At 44.2% G+C, this 17,047-nt stretch overlaps 1 protein-coding gene across 3 annotated transcripts in view; it reads right to left on the bottom strand.

Annotated features, from left to right (window-relative positions):
• Nucleotides 1–1,231: 1,231 nt before the first annotated feature.
• LOC138481461 (glutamate decarboxylase 1-like) overlaps nt 1,232–17,047 on the bottom strand; it is a 719,240-nt gene continuing 703,424 nt past the window's right edge. For all 3 annotated transcript variants that reach the window (XM_069613613.1, XM_069613614.1, XM_069613615.1), the window contains exon 15: nt 1,232–1,581. In XM_069613613.1, the coding sequence (XP_069469714.1) occupies nt 1,408–1,581 (174 nt within the window). In that variant the 3' untranslated portion in view covers nt 1,232–1,407. The remainder of the gene's footprint in view (nt 1,582–17,047) is intronic.

The raw sequence follows: 17,047 nt of genomic DNA, 5'->3' as shown, positions 1-17,047 counted from the left end.
CTGTTGTCTCAACTGTTAATTGTACTATTTGCACTTACTCTGCCTGTGCAGACTATTATCGTTCAGAACATTGAAGGAAACACTCCTGGACTCTGCGCCATTCAGTATGTATATACTTCGTTTAATGGTCATTCAAAATAAAATAAGATGCCCTCTCCATGATTACACGTGTTTCGGCTCGGCTGAGCCTTTATCAAATCAGGGGTGTTGCCGAAATACTTTATGCAAAAAATCCGTGTGACGGATGTCAGGTAAGTAATATAAGGGTTAAATCCCCAAGTCCAAATCTCCTGCAGCTAAAGTCCCTCGCGTCGGCTGAAAACCGTTATCGTTCAGAACTTCAAGGGCCCTGAACGACTGTTGTTTTTTCCCCATGTTCCCACCCTCCTTGAGTGCTTTGAGCCACTTGCCTTGTGTATAGGCGCTTTACAAGTAAACATTGCCATTACCATTATCATCTGTGTAACTGTATGCCAAATGTGCACCCAGTTCACAGACATTCGTTTTTGTGAATGACAAGTATAAATGTATGTGAATAATAATTTCTCAGTCCTTTTCCCAGGAGTAAGTTACACTTTTCCTGAAAATAGCTTTGTGAATCATTGTCCTGACCAGAGATGCACAACTACCAAATCCCCAGAGTAGGAAGGCTCAATTTATGGCTCTCATGTCATTTGTGGTGCTTTCCAGTCTGATGGCTCTTGCTTCCTGTTACAGTTTCTTAGCCCTAGATTTTTCTCAAACATTTATTGACTGTTACGTTTTCACATATGCAGAAACACTCCCCAAATACAGTGGGCCTCATTACACAGAAGGCGGCAAGGGTTAACGGTCACCGGTAAGAGTACCGGTAACCGTTAACCCTTACCGCCTTACTACGAGGTCCCTTTGCGGGACCCAACCTTAACGGCTGTACACCAGCCGTTAAAGTTGGGACCCGCAAAGGGACCTTGGTGCTAATTACGGTACCGCAATTTGCGGTACCGTAATTAGCTCCTTCCCCATTCCCGTTATGCCCTATGGGGCAAAAATGGGAATGGGGAATGGCCATGGAGAAAGGGGGAATTACTGCCCCGCCAACCTTGGAATGGGGTGGTAATTCCCTTTTCCTCCATGGTGGTACCGGTATGGTATGGGCGGCAACCATGGTGCTAGTAGCACCATGGTTTACCGCCTACCGTGTAATGAGGCCCAGTGTCTTAAACGGCAATGGTCAAATGATAAATAGTCGTGTAACGTAATATGCTTTAATACACATGCATACAAACATTTAAAAAAATATTCTGTCCTTTTGTAAAAATATTTCATACATTTCTTTGGAAGCCTCCTACAGTTCTAAACACTACTCCATATGCTATCGTAACATTTCAATGCTGTTGCTAAATAATTGCTCAGTCACGTCAGTTGTCATAAGTCCTTCCCGAGCCGCTCTATTTCGTCCACGAGGAAGTCGACGTCGGATTTCCTAGTGGCCGGGTTGGAGAAGACCATGCGAAAGAAGTTCACTTTATCCCCGTGTGGCTGGTAACTGACCATTGTAGTTCCTTCTTCCATCATCATTGCTTTGATTTTTGGAGCCACCTGTAGAACAAAAAAAAAAATCAACTCCATTACTTTGGGCAACCGAATAATAAGTACAAAAGTGAGTGCCACTAGTCTTCCTCCGAAAGGCGTGAGTATAGTTCTACTGCAATACTGAAAGAGACGCTTTCCCTAGTCACATGTACTTAAACATAACCTCGTTAGTGTTGCTCATACATTGCTTAATTCTCCTGCTCCAATATTACGTCATTTGGCCCAATAGTTTAGCAGTCGGGTTACCATTACCGCCAATCACAATGTGGCGAAATCTGCCAGATGGGCCTCATTGCAAGTTTGGTGGTAGTTCGGTGATAAATCTTCCAAAATACCACCAAACGGATTTACCGTTACCACCACTTGGTCAGATTACAGGTGGTGGTAGGCGGTGTTAGTCCCCATTTATTGGGGGTTAGAGGACTTCATGGGGATTTCGGCGGAATTACTACCTGCGTTAATTCTGTCGATTTGGCCGTTTCTTGGCAGTAAGGTGGAGGAATTACCTCCAGCATTCCAATGCAGGTTATTCCTCCACCTTACCTCCAAACAAATAGTTCAGCGGTGCAGCAATGCAGTGGTAATGCAGTGGTCAGTAAGTTACCACTGCTTTACCACCATTTTTGGCACACACCTCCAAACTCATAATGAGGCCCAACTCTCTGTCGACAGTACATCAAAATTACTCCCTATTCTTGAAGTCTACTATATTCCATTGTGATTTTGAAGGATTTACCATGGGTGTTAATTCTGCCTTGGGTAAATCCTCTATTTTTGCAGGTAAAACGGAGTAGATACCGCCATCAACATGCTCGAGGTATCTCTCCCACTTCACCACCAAACATTTGGCTGTGCGGTAAAAGCAGCAGTAAATCTGTTAGCACAAAAATGTTGCAGTAACAGATTTATTGTTACTGTTTACCACACCACCAAGCGCCAATTGATAAATGTATATTTGACCCATACCTTTTATGCAGCATGCTCAGGTCTCTTTTAATGGATGCTTCTTTTCTTGATGTTGATCCTTAACACTGGAGGAATACAGAAGTGTTGCATCAGACAGAATATCTAGAATGGAGGTTTCGGATTCGAGTTGCCTAACTACACAGTTGCTTGCTCCTGCTTCTTTCCGCTCTTCAAGCTTTGCCTTTTGTCACAAAGAGGGATGAACCGAACACCGGTTGGCCTTAATTTGGAGCTCTGACGCATTTCTTTCTTAAAGACAGAAGGATATTTCAAATCCAGGGGAATTTCAAAAATAGAAATCCCTCTGCGCGTCTGGGGTGCAATCTGTAAAATAATATGTCCCCACCATCCCTCGCTCCCCCTGCCAAGCAAGCCCAGAAACGCAGACAGTAAGAATCACCAGGCCTTGGGTTTTCCTCACACAGAAAAGAAGGGACCTTATCTATAATCGAAGCAAAGTTTTAGCACGGGTCAAAACATGCGCTGTATACCCTGCTCTAGGCAGACCAACGGTGCTGACTCCAAAAGTGCAGACATTTTTCCAAAAAAGCAAGGTTTCCGAGTCCCCTCAGGACAGTGTATCCCAACGTCACTCAAAGTCTCAGGAAGTTGAAATATCCATGTGCACTTCTTGTGTAGTGGCGGAGTCAGGTCCTCTGAGCCTCTGGCCATTGCTCATCATCTGTGCCTTGGCTGTGTCTTCAATTGGGACAGTGTGGCCTCGTGCCTCAAGGGGTCTGCAATGGCTGGGTGCACAACAGTTCCCAGTCCTCTCCTGGTGGTCTCCTAGGCTTGGCTATCCCTTCTGGGAAAACTCGAGTAGACAATCCCCCCAACTTTCGAGGGTTGGTCTGGGTAGAATGTTCTCATGTCTGGCTACTGGCTCTAAGGTCTTAAGGTAGTGCTGATGCCATGCTCACCAGAACCTGTGTCTGAACCACATTCTGTTTTCTGGTACTGATGGTACAGGGGGTATGGAACCCTGCTTGCTTTGGTCCCTGTTAGCTTCTGTACCCATGTTCACAACAGGCCTCCTGCCTTAGCATGGATTCTCCTCCTGGACACTAGATCACTGTAGACATGTGAAACTGACCTTACTTGCCCCCAGCTCACCTGCCTGGTCTTCACACTCCATCTTTGGATGTCCTCTTCCTGTGCCTACTCCTGCTTCTCTTCCTGCTCCTCTGCCTCCTCCTCTTGCCCTCCCTTCTCCTCATCCAACCTCTCCCTCTCTCTCCTCCTTGCTCTTGCATCCCCCTACTACAGTCTCCCTCCACTTCTTCTTCCTCGATAACACCAACTATAAGGAACGCCACCTCCTCTTCCAACAAGCTAGTGGAGTTCTGTCCCCTTTTTTTTAGTGTATTAATGAGGTGAGTTGGGCAGTAAGTGCTCTGATTGGATGGCTCATTCTTTCCTGCCTTCACCTGGCCCAGACTGGCCCCAGCCGGATGTGCCTACCCTTTCCCTCCCCTTGCAATGGTTTAGTTTTTGCCCTGCCAGGCCCACCATATCCGGATCAGTCCAGAGCCAGTTCTCTGCCAACCATGTTGATGAGAAACCGGCTCTGCAGAGCTGACCCTCCACCTGACAAGTGGAACTTGCTCACCTCTAGCTTCTTCGTTCACAATGAAATGGAAGCTGTGGATCACGGGCATGCAGCAAGTGCAAGGGCTTGATTCCTGTCTCTCCCGTGTATTTTGCTTAGTGATTCGTTCCATGAAGCATGCTGTGCCTCTCGCTACACGTATTGTGTGTTTTTCTGTTGCTCATCAACACCTTGCATGTGGGTGGGTGAGATTCCTTAATTCAGTGGCTACCTGTAGAAGACATGTGGGTTCTTGATCTCTCTTGCCAGCATAAGAGTTCCATCATGGAGATGGAGTATAATGTTGCTTCTGGGTTCACAGCAGCTTCGTCATACTTTCCAATTAGCTCTACACTCAGGCTTGGATTAGCCTTTAGGACAATAGGGCAATGCCCGAAGTGCCAGCCCATGATTCTAGTATGGGGCAAATATTTCCTTGCTTTGGCCCAGTTCACTAAATCTATCAGAATATATTCTAAAAGGCTTGTTTTGGTACCTGTTCTAAATGTAGCTTTTGCCTGGATGTCCCTTGATAGTCACTTGTTGCAGGCTCCTTTTTTCCCCCTCCAAATCCCATCGGATTTGCCCGCGCAATTCCCCACTTGGAGAGTAACCTCAGGGGTAAATGGCCACAAATATACATTGCATATCAATATAAAACTGCTTCCTGACATCACTACTTTAAGTGCCAGACTATCCAGGCTATCAATAAGAATAGGATAAACTGTCCTATTTATTGAGATGGAGATCCAAAACGGAAGACCCCTGCTAGGATGCCCTCTCTCACCTTTTCTTACCGGGATTATACAACTACTGAATCCTGACTTGTGTAAAGGTTGATATTTTAGAGTCAATACATTTGTGCCATTCAGGGTAGGAAATGTGCTTTGTAACCCTGCCACCCTGCCGCATTCCAGGCTAATATCTTGATGCAAGTCAGGGAGGCCCTTTGTTGGTATGCTTAACTAGAGCGAAGCTGGAAAGGTAGGGAGGGGATTGGCATTTGTCAACCACTTCTAAGTCCTGCACAAACATTCAGGTACTGGCACTATACTGTGGAATTATCGTGGTTACCAGTTAGGGGTTTGGATACATCTGGCAATTACCCTTGAAGCACAAGCCATAGACAGCACTGGGTCAATCACGGGGCAACCATAACACAAAGACCTTTGCATTTTGTTGCAGTCTCCTTCAGATGTCCACCATGGTGCAAATATGTGTAAGTGTTGAAAAAAAATATAGTGCATTGAAAGAAAAGGGTGTTTTCACTATTTGCATTGCTTTTCCCATCACCTTAACGTTTTTTCACTGGGTTTTGTAGTATTGAACTGTTTCAACTGTCTCTTAACTAACGTTTTTTCACTAAGTATGTTTGTTTCGACTGTAAATATACAATTATAAAGCTAAGCATACACAAATTAATACAAACAGTACCATGATTTAAAACACATGAAAACACATTCCATATATAATGACATATCCTAACCCACACATGCTTCATCCAGGGAATATGACAGGAAACGAATTTGCAAACTATTAATGCTGTTATTTAAAGTGCAGATTGGCCCTCATAGTTTTGTTTACTTTGATTTATTTATTTATAACGTGCCAAAACCTAGAGGCATCAGGGCGCACATATACGCATGCGACAACAGAATTACAACACAAGGAGAAGATTGCAAAGATGACACAAGGGTTGATTGTGGTTGTACATGATTTTACCTAATTTGTAAAGCCAAGTCTCAGATAACTCAGTAGGCCCACCCTATGAAGCAGCCTTTAATTTAAAAAAGTGCTGGACGGCACTGTCGAACACCAGTCTCGTTCAAAATGTTGCATCTGATATCTGCGTAGGTGGGCAAAAAAATATAAAGTGCACAAGATCCTCACTGGCTGCCCTACATAGAGGACAGCTGCTCCCTTCTACATGCCCCATACAGCAGGCCGTTATTGCTCTGAGAGCTAAGCAATGTAATTAAACATCTATCTTGCAAATGGTTACGCCAATATCATTGTTCCTGTATGGAGTTTGAGGATAATACAAACAAGACACAAGGAGAAGCCTTTTTAAAACTCTTCCAAGAACCAGGGTCCCTGCGAGGATCAGTCCATCAGTGACATAAGGAAACCGCGGATGGTGCGACATGCAAATTGGTGACCTCCCTCTCCGCTTGAATCAAAGGTTAGGGCATCCAGCCCCAACCCTGCACCCAATTCATTATGAAAAAGGGATGTACTGCCTTCATCCTGTGAACCTTGGGCCGTCAACCAATCGAAGTTCCAAATCATACCAACTTCCTCAGCACCGCGAACGGTGACTACCACACAATTCCCAGATAGACTCTTAGGTGCCTCTTCCAGCTATTCACAGCAATTTGCACTGCCTTCTTTATTTAGTGGTGATTAGTAAAGCTCCAGCTGCAAAAAGGATCTCTTTGCAGTGCACCAAGAGGAAAGAGGGGCAAACAAAGGGGGTATCTGACCATACAAAACCTTTCAGTGTTCCAGATGAGTTAAGTACAAGGGTAGGTGACGCGAAGTGCATGTTACAAACAGGTATGACAGAGTGCAGTGGGAGGTGTGCAATAAGTGCAGCGGGATACATGGAGACACAGCGTGAGCAGACAACTAAAACAAACCAGCAGGACAGAATAATGGATCTAGGACAACAGACTACAGAAAACCCCTCTCCCGGGTCAAGGATGGCGAGATTCTTAAATTCGGGGTGAAGAGACTTATCAGGGAGCGGGGAGGATTCTTGTTCTTTGAGCCTGTGGAGTGAATAGACAACAGGCATGCCTCTACCACCCTATTTCCATCCACCAAAATAATATCTTGTTGATGCATTCTTCCATGGACTCTCTGAAAGCAGGACTGAGTGGGGGGGACATTAAATAGAACAAAGTTGTGTGGTTTGTTAACAACTTGGCCTAAATGATTAGCTCCCCTCGCCTTTTCATGTCAATGAAAGTACAACCTTACACCCCTCCATGGGTGCCATTGTGGGTACAGCTGAACCCTCAACATCCTGGTGTCTCCGCCAAGTCCCTAGCTCGAGCATGGCTTAATTGCAAATGATTAAAATAGGGGGAGAGGGTGGTTGGGGTAGGGCTGGGTCAGAATCTGGGTTGATAACCCCACTTGGGTCAGCACCTTGCTCGGTTCCCTCCCTTCAAGCCTGCTCTGGTGCGAGGCTATCCTCCTTCACATCAACTGATCACCACCTCCCATCCTACCTAAGCCACATTTGTTCTTGAATGGCAACAGCTTTGGTGAACTGCTTACATAAACAATCCTTGCAAACTCGAGTCACATCATTGATGGATACTGCGAGACACACCACCAGTGTGTCAGTTGGTTGGCCATGCCAATTTGCCACATCCCTGCCTAGTATTGTGAACGTGTGCTGACCCCCTGACTCACTAAAACATGTATAACAAATATAATGATACTCTGAAAAATGGGGGCGAAAGGCAACATGATTTGGGGAGGGGGATGGGGGAACTGGTCCAGAGAGGACAACTATGATAAAAGAAAACAAGGATGAGGGACTTTTTTTACTTTACCTCTTTGCCATTGCATCACATTCAAGCCCATAGTTTTTACTATTTTTCTTTAAATCTTAGACTTTGGTTAAGGGGGTCTTGTCCATATTGGCAATAGGCAATGCGGTTGCTGCCATGTTGGACTGTGCAGATCCACTCAAAGTGCTGACTTTGGACATTTGGCCAGCCTCAGGTTGCTGGGTCAAGACCATCAGCTCAATGCTAATGGATTTGATTGTATGGAACTAGTCATTACAATGAGTCACTCATCTGCAGAGGGAATCTATGCCCCTCACCTGAGGCCGGATGTAACTGGAAAGATGCCAGAACCGCCATATTTCACCTGGAACTGGTTAGTCAGATTTTTCCCTAAGGACATGGACATAAACAAAGAACCAATCTCTGGAGATAAAGTAATCTATCGTTTTAGATAAGGCGGGAATAGTGCACCAGAAGGCCTGGCAAGTGCTTTTCGACGTCATGGGGTTAAGTGACTAAACGCTCTTAAGGAAGGCATCTGGAGGGTGGAGCAGGTTGATGGGTTGGCAATGGGTTAATGCGAGGATTCCGTCCATTTGTTTTGCAAGACAAACTGTAATACGATCTCATCACTTGAAACTGAGACTTTTTTGAGGTTCACAGTATGGTCTATGTAGTGCTGGAATGAGCTGCAGACATCCCCTTGCCAGGACTTCGGGAAACACTGCCACTGCTAGAGCGATGTGTATACAAGCGGCCTGTTCCTGATTCTTTCCATACCTTTAATATTTGGGGCGGGAGGTTCAGAAGTTAACAGGACTGGTAGCAAGATGGTAGACGAACTAGAATCCTCTCAGTGGTTGCTCTTCACATCCTTCTATTATTATTTTTTATTATTATTTATTTATTTTCTATTTATTGTGTCATAGCCATATTTAAAAAAAAAAGTATAATACACACTTATGACTTTTAACACATAAATCAATACAAAGAAATAAAAACACAACAGTCGAAAGGATTAAAAATAGAATATGCAAATATATGCAAATATACCATCCTTCTCCATTGAGGTTCCATAGCAGGAACCTCATTGTCCCCATGGTAGCGATTGCTTTGCCTCATCCCTCCTTGGATTACACGTTCTTGGCTCTGCTGTTTTTCTGTGCATTATGGGGCGTATCCACTCATGCCATGTGCCTGACATTGGTCTTTTTAAATTGATGGAAATTGTAGAAGATAAACTGTTTACCCTGGGATGCTGGTCCAAAATGGGTTGTCGTCCACTGTCACCAGGTGATTCAGCTGCTGGGTCGTACACTCTGATGGATGTAGCTCCTACACTATATTTTGTATGGCAATGAAGCTGTCCCAGAGGACAGGGGGCTATACTCAGTAGAATGGTCCTTGTCCATTGTCGCCCCAGCCCCATGATTATTATTATTTATTCAGATTTGTAGAGCACACGTCAGCCCGGGGGCATCGTGGCGCTTGTTACAGTCATATCTTGGTTACACATAATACAATACAAATAATACAATATTAACAAAGAATACATTATTTACAGTGGAAAATGTGGTATTAGTACAAGAAGCAATGCAGTATATTTACATGGATTCGCAGGGGTCAGATTATTGTGCAAGGAAAGAGGTCTTCAGTTTCCTACGAAAAATCGGGAGCGAGTTTTCCGCTCTAATGTCTGCAGGAAGAGCGTTCCAGGTCTTGGCGGCAATGTAGGGGAAGCTTAGGCCACCGGCTTTGACTTTTTTGATGCGTGGGATGCAGAGCAGGTTGGTGTATTGCATCCTGGTGGGACGGGCGGAGGAGGGTTTGGAGATGGTCTCTGATAGATAGGACGGGGCGGAGAGAGAGAGGCATCTGTGGGTGAGGGTGAGGATTTTCAGTGTGATCCGTTCTTTAACCGGGAGCCATTGGGCTGCATGTCTGGCAAGGGAGATATGCTCTCTTCTTGGGATGCTGAGAGTGGCCCAGAGAGCATTGTTCTGTGTGACTTGGAGTTTGTTTAGGTTTTTTGCTGATGTGCCCGCTAGAGAGGTAGGGCTTGAGGGCGTTTATGAGTTTAGTGGTATGCGCCGATGAGGAGGTGATTGCGCTGACTTGTCTATTCATAGATAGAGAGGAGTCTATGTACACTCCCAGTGTCTTTACCACTGTGGAGACGGGGATGATGGAGTTGTCAATGGAGAAGTCAGCGTACAGTATGTCCAGTTTGTCTAGGGTTCTCTGTTGACCTAATATCATGATTTCCGTCTTGTCTCCATTTAGGCAGAGGCCATTTACTGCCATCCAGGCCTGGATGATGGCGTAGATGGAGTGGAGTGCCTTTGCGTCGTCGTGGTATGTACCTGTGATTGTTGCCCTTCTCACATTTTGTAAATTCTTGTGGCCCACAACTCTCGACTCTTGGAAGGTACACTTCCTGTTTGGCATTAAAAGACACACTTAGTTGGAATTAGGATAGGGAGCCATAGGAGAGGTCTCACTAGGAGCTTATTTTACACTGTAGATTTCATGGGATGGGCAACTCAGCATTTGATGCTGTTAAAAAGAGAGCTTTGCATAAGAATTGTCCAATTAACAGACTTTTCACAACGTGGGTAGCTGAAGGAATACATGTTATGGGAACATATGGGAACATGTTGACTTAATAAGGTTCTTGATCATGTTAAACTTAAAAGCTGAACACGACAGCTAGGTTTTTATTTTTGCAGTTAGCCACTTTGGACCCGAAGACTCTCTCCAGGGCTTTGCAGCATTTGTTGAATCCAAGAAGTCATTAGTTCTATTTTTCACTTTGTATTATGGTACTGTATCCATGATAATAGAATGAAGCACTAATATTTCTGGGATTAACTACACACTGTACTTTTATCCGTGCAAATGTATGTGGTGCATATCTTGTAGACAAATGGGCATGCTAAGAGGTATATTCATCCTTTTGGACTTGTCTGCAGCATTTGGCGCCAGTGATCACCATTGCCTTCTGGCCCACATGGAATCATATAGAATTGCAGGCGATGATGCAGAGCCAAGTCTTCTTTGCGAGGTTGCATGCAAGTGTTCAAAACTGGCATCTTTACATCTAATCCCATATCTCTGATTTCTGGAGTCCTTCAGGGCTCTGCACTGTTGCCCTTACTTTTTAGGTTTGTCTCAAAGTTGCCAAAGTAAACTTTGCCAAAGTATTCCTGTGTGAAGCTGCTTTCAAGCTGGTGTAAGGTTACATTGTAATTCAACTCTCTTTATTCTTCCTTGTGCATACATCCAAGCGTGGTGTATGTATCCGATTTGGTCGTTTTTGGTTTTGGCACATACAGGGGTGCTGCAGATTAGGGGAAAGAGAAAGGGTGCTGAGAAGCAGAATATTTGGTTTGTGTGCCGACTAGCAATCCTCTTGGCATGCATTGGCAGCATGATATATTGCTAATGTTTGTGTATTTCCGTTCACCATTCTGTCTTCTAATCCTTGCTCTTAGTCCTTCTGCTTCGAAGTCCTCCACTTAGTCCTTTGCCATAGCCTTTCTCTTTTGCGATAGATCTCCTCTTTCTGCTTAGTCATTCATTATGGCCCTGCTCCTTTGTCATAGTCATTTTCTTTAGTCATGTCCCTTGGGCTTTATCCTTTATCATAGTCCATCTCCTTTGTCTTAGGCCTTCTTCTCCTACACAGTCCTTTGCCTTCTCCATAGTACTTAATTATTGGCCCCCTTCCTCACAGTCCTTCTTCATCATATATCTCCTTCATCACAGCCCTTCTCCTTTGTCACAATCCTTCATCACCATAGTCCTTCTTCATCGTAGTCCTTTTCCACAGCGGTCATTTGTCATAGTCGTTCTTTGTCACAGTTCTTCAGCCCAGTCTTTCTTCATCAGAGTGCTTCCACTTCATCATAGTATTCCTGCATCACAGTCTTTCACCTTCATCAGAGTCCTTCATCACAGTTCTTTGCCACATCCCTTCTCCTTCATCATAGTCCTTCTGTGTCCCAGTCCTTCTTTGCCAGTATCCTTTTTCATCAGAGTCCTACTCCTTCATCAGAGTCCTCCTTCATCAGTCGTTCATCACTGACCCACTTCATCATAGTATTTCTTCATCTCAGCTCTTCTTTATCGCAATCCTTCTTCGACATAGTTCTTCATCACATGCCTCATCCTTCATCATAGTCCTTAGTCATAGCCCTTCGATTTTGTCAAAGTCTTTCTTCATCAGTCCTTGTGCTTTGTCATAGTCATTCTCCTTTGTCACAGTCAGTCTTCTTCACTGTCATTCATCACATTCGTCTATAACAGTCTTTTGTCAATACAGTCCTCTTTCATCATAGTCCTTCATCACAATCCTTCTCCTTTGCCACAGTCCTTCTATTTTGTCAGTCTTTGTACTTTTTCCAAGAACCCTCTTCTTCTCTCATGGCCCTTCACCTATATCCACAAGCTCCCTCTGCATTTCTACATTTATTGTTTTCCTTCTTTCCCTCCATATTTCTATCGCTCTCTACTGCTATCTACATATATGTTATATATACATATATATCTTACTTTCTCGCTTGCTTGCTATATCGTTCTCTCCCTCTGAGAGCGGTGGGTGGTGCCCGTTGAGGCGAATATTCTGCAAAGGATAAGAAAGAATGAAGGTCTGCATGGAGAGAGTGTGAAGGGCAGGATGCTGAAAGCATAAGATGTGATGTAGTGTATGAGAAATGTGCTCTGTTTTGCTGAAGCAGCAATATATTGTTAGAGGTTACACTATTCCCCTGGACATTTTTTATGGATCTGGATAATTGGGGCTTGAACATGGGCCTCATTACGACCCAGGCGCTAATGGGTTAACGGCGCCGTAAAAGGCTGCAGCGCCGTTAACCTATTAGCGCCTCATTACGAGGTCTCTTTGCGGGACCCAACCATAACGGCTGGTTTTACCAGCCGTTAAAGTAGGGTGCCGCAAAGGGACCTTGGTGCTAAGTACGGTGCCGCAATTTGCAGCACCGTACTTAGCGCCTTCCCCATTCCCATTGAGCCCTATGGGGCAACAATGGGAATGGGGAAGGGCCCATGGTGAATGGGGAATTAGCGCCCCGCCAACCTTGGAATGGGGCGGTATTTCCGCCATTCACCATGGCGGACCCGGCATGGACCATGGTGCTAATAGCACCATGGTTTAGCGCCAGGGCCGTAATGAGGCAACATCATTGTTGATGCCATGTTTAATGGTACAGAGATCAAAGCATTTTGTGGGCCTTCATAGCATGCTTTGTAAGCTGCTGGCTTTGTGCCCCAGCTGCCAATGATTTAAAATGTTAGAAGTATTAAAGCAACCAACAGAGGCTAACAACTCACATAACAATAATGTGTTGACCGGCACTTCTGCATATTTTATGAGCTGGACTCATTCTTTATGGGGCCAATACAAATGCATACCTATTAATATAAAATGAAATGTACAACTGCAACAGACGAACTATTGGTTTCTCCAAAGCGTGTTAAACTTTAAACCAGTCCTCTTACAGACCTCATTCATCAGTCAGTCCGTTTTTTTTCATGACGGTGACAATACTCAGATTCTGATACAACTGGCAAGTAACAGGAATCTCACAGCCAGCACTTTGAAAGTTTGTCTAATCTCCATTAAAATAAGCACTGGTAATCCAACAGTTTTAGCTTTATATGTGGGAAGGGGATAAGCATCTGCCAGGCACTGCCATAATGGCACTACTTGGCCATAAAATGGTAACAGCTGGAAAATGGTGTGAGTAGCTGGGCATCTGATAGCAAATGCCTGTACACAAGCCACAACTCTTAGATTTGCCAACACTTGTTTTAATAGGACTTCAGATACAAAGACACACAGACAGCTCATATTTGAAGTGGCTCAATACACCCTTGGTTAAGACATATGTGTTACACATGTAGTGCATTTACAGCTGCAATTAAGCCATGAACTCTCAGAAGATTGCTTTGAAATAAAACTGGCATGCCCTTCACAGAGCACTATTTGATGATACTGCTTGAGACCCCAGGGGTGTGTGTTTTGGGCAAGGAGGTGCAAGTAGTGGGTCGGAACGGCCATAACAACCAGCATGGCCAGGTGTTGTCAATTGGTAGGTAAATAACCAAAGAACACCCTGAGGCTGTCTTTGCTTCCCCATATCTCATCTCTAGCAACATTTCCCTTCCCATGACAATATTTTCGGCTTACAGGCAGTGCTTTTAGCGCCACCTTTTTAGGCAAAACTAAAAATCATGGACAAAAACTCTTCCAAAATAAGTTCTTATAAGAATGAAGTTCTTCCAGTACACCTTATTCCGAACCTATGGAACTCTATGTTCTGGCCTGAGAACTTTGGACCATTACTTGGGTCTCTTGTCCAACTAAATAATGAAGCTGTCGAGAGTGCAGAATGCAGCTGATTAGTGCCGTCTTGCAATGAGGATATGTAAGCACATCTCACCAAGCCTTGCAAGGCTGCCTTGTCACCGGGTCGGAAAAAGAGTCATTTTTTTTAGGAATGTCACCTGAAATTATTTCATTCGAGTACAGTTTGGGAGAACTGGCATATGAGGAGGGGCACAAAGCTTGTAGGTGTTGTTTTCTTTTGCCCCCCCCATCACGTCCCTGTTGACTGCCCATGACTATGCTAATCCCTATGGCCATTCCCACCCGGTTCCTGCCCCTCCCCACCCAACACACTGCCTCATGGGAACTCTTTGAGCTCGCTTTAGTTAAGCCTCACCATCAAACCTTGCACTCACTGTGCCTGCCATTATTTTTTTCAAAGTTAATGACTTATTTGGATCTGCAAACACTACGTGTCTAATAAAAAGGTCTTAACCAGGTCTGCCTTCATCCACCTGATTTATAAGCACTATGCGTGTCCTTCACTGAAGTCCTGTTAAAAACAGTATTAGCAAAGCCAACAGTTTTGGCTTGTGTATACGATTAGGTATTTGCCAGGCACTGCTATTAGATGCCCAGGTACTCGCATCATTTTGCCCCTGCAACCATCAATAGCCACTCAATACCACTACGGGTGTGCCTGGCGTGTGCCTTTCCCATGCCTATCCAAAAGCCCAAACTGTTGGCATTGCCAATGCCTATTTTTCAATGTATGCACCTAGCACACACATCTTTTAAGGGACATACCTCTCTGTTTTATCCCGAGAATGCAGCACTTTCTACCCACCACGCAGCTAAAGTCCTAGTCAGCATGCCTTTTCACTGTTCACGCCTTCAAGAAAGCTGAAGATCTTTCTCAGTGATTGCTCCTAAATTCTGAACAGTCTTGGATTAGCACTAAGATTGGAAAGGGTTTCTCCTGACCTTTAGGGGAAACCTCAGGTATTTACATCTCAGAACTTAACCTAGCAGCAAGTTACCAAACTCTATGAATCCTACAAGTGAACCATTACCTGCCGAGGCCTATAATCACCCAGTAATGCCTTTGGGTGTACCTTTGCACCCCACAAAAACCCCCATGGACTAACAAGCAACAATCATTGATATCGAATCTTGGTATATCTTACCTTTAGTTTGTCTATCTATTGCCTCATGTGGCAGTTGCAGAATATTGTTGTCTGGGGCAAGGACAAGACAAAAACAAAGAAAATATGGGGAGGTACGAGAAGCAAACACACTAAAGTAGACACAGAGTGATCTCCAGTGTCATAATTAAGGGCATGTCAGAGTCTGTCCCTCATTTTTGCTGCCATACAATTCTAAAATGTCTCTCTCTTAATCACATCCTCCATTATCGAAGATAGACTTTACAATGCAAGCCAAGCCTTGAGCCAAGCTCTCCCCCTTGTCTTCCAAACTCTCGTTATCACGCTTATAATCCAAGGTCACAGCACTACGGAGACCTTTTATTTTTCCCCTTGCAATGTATTGAACAGAAGTGTTAAATAAAGGATGGCCATCAGGGGATTGAAGTTAAAGGTTTCACCACCAACAAGCCCAAGCCTTCGGGAAGTCTCCTTGCAGAAGCAGACACTGATTGACATGTGGAGCCGCTCATTGCCAGGAGTTGTCCTTTCTTTTAATTCACCCGTTGACATGTTTTCAGGTGTCCAGTAAACTCTTAACAGTGCTGCTTGTTTCATTAGCCTCACTCTTGGACTACACAAATACTCCCTGATATTTCTCAATGCATTTTGCCATTCTCTTTTGAAGGTTATCTCATAAAGTTCCGCTTGACACTTTGGGGATCATTTCGAGTTTGATGGAGCGGTAAGAAAAGCGGTGATCATAGAATTACCACCACTTTTACTGCTCCACCAAATTCTGAGTTTTTGCCTTGATGTGAAGATAAATCTTCCACTTTACCGCCGATAAATTGGCAAAATTACCAGTGGTAATTCTGCAAAAATCCCCATAAAGTCCTACGGACTCATACAAATGGGGATTTACACCGCCTACCACCACTTGTAATCCTGTGGTAAACCCACAGGACCAAGTTGCGGTAACAGTCATTCCATTTGGGAGTAGTTTGCTGTTAATTTTGCCAAACTACCGCTAAATTCAGAATGAGTGCCAATTTGTCTTTAGTGCTAGTGAGTCCCATTGGCCACTCTCCACCAAGGCCTCTGTGTGTATTAGTACAGACTCCCTAACCTCGGCTCTACATACCCACTCATCCCCTCAATTTGTGTGCTGTGCTTCTTGTGTAGAGGCAATGTTTTATTCAGCGTGCAGCTGTTACTCAGATTGTTTTCAAATCGGCAGAGACACTAGACAAGGTTGTCCTTTGCCCTCCTTAAGTTCCCTTTGGTGCATGCTATAGCCCTTACACATTCCAATTAAATGGGATGTAAGCAGGAAAGGAGATTCATTCCAAGGTGGGAGAAAATACAGGGTATGTTATATGTAATTATCATGCTGATGATATCGGAACACGAGGGCTCAATTAAACATACTATCGAGTTAATTCATAAATTCCATAGTTCTGAGTTCACCCAATACATTTTGGCAATTGTAAACTGCTGGCTATTACGTCATGGCCATCTGAATTAAATACCGAAAGCTTCGATTTCTTATTGGGTGTTTCTAACCTAAATATGTAGGTATTAAGACTATATACAGGATTTGTTGGCATGATGAAAGCTACTGTAAAGACTTTATGGAGACAAACAGACCTAGGTATTATAAAATGGAAAAAATGAAAGCTATCACTTTGGGGAACCACGTAATGTATTAAGGTGGTCCTTGCCCATAAACACTTATTGATTCAGTATGCTGTCAGATGTACCAGAGGAGACATTTTTGAATATAGTGAGAAATACGGTTTCCACCTTAATTTCAAGTAAAAATAGAGCCAGATTTAGAAGAAATACCGCACATGTATCTTCTGGAGGTTTCGGCCTTCCAGATCTGGAGGTCTGCTAC

Source organism: Ambystoma mexicanum, chromosome 5p (genome assembly GCF_040938575.1).
Source record: "Ambystoma mexicanum isolate Mex_15411 chromosome 5p, UKY_AmexF1_1, whole genome shotgun sequence".
Taxonomy (NCBI): domain Eukaryota; kingdom Metazoa; phylum Chordata; class Amphibia; order Caudata; family Ambystomatidae; genus Ambystoma; species Ambystoma mexicanum.
The sequence above is the reverse complement of the archived record's forward strand: the minus strand, read 5'-3'. Positions and strand labels throughout refer to the sequence as shown.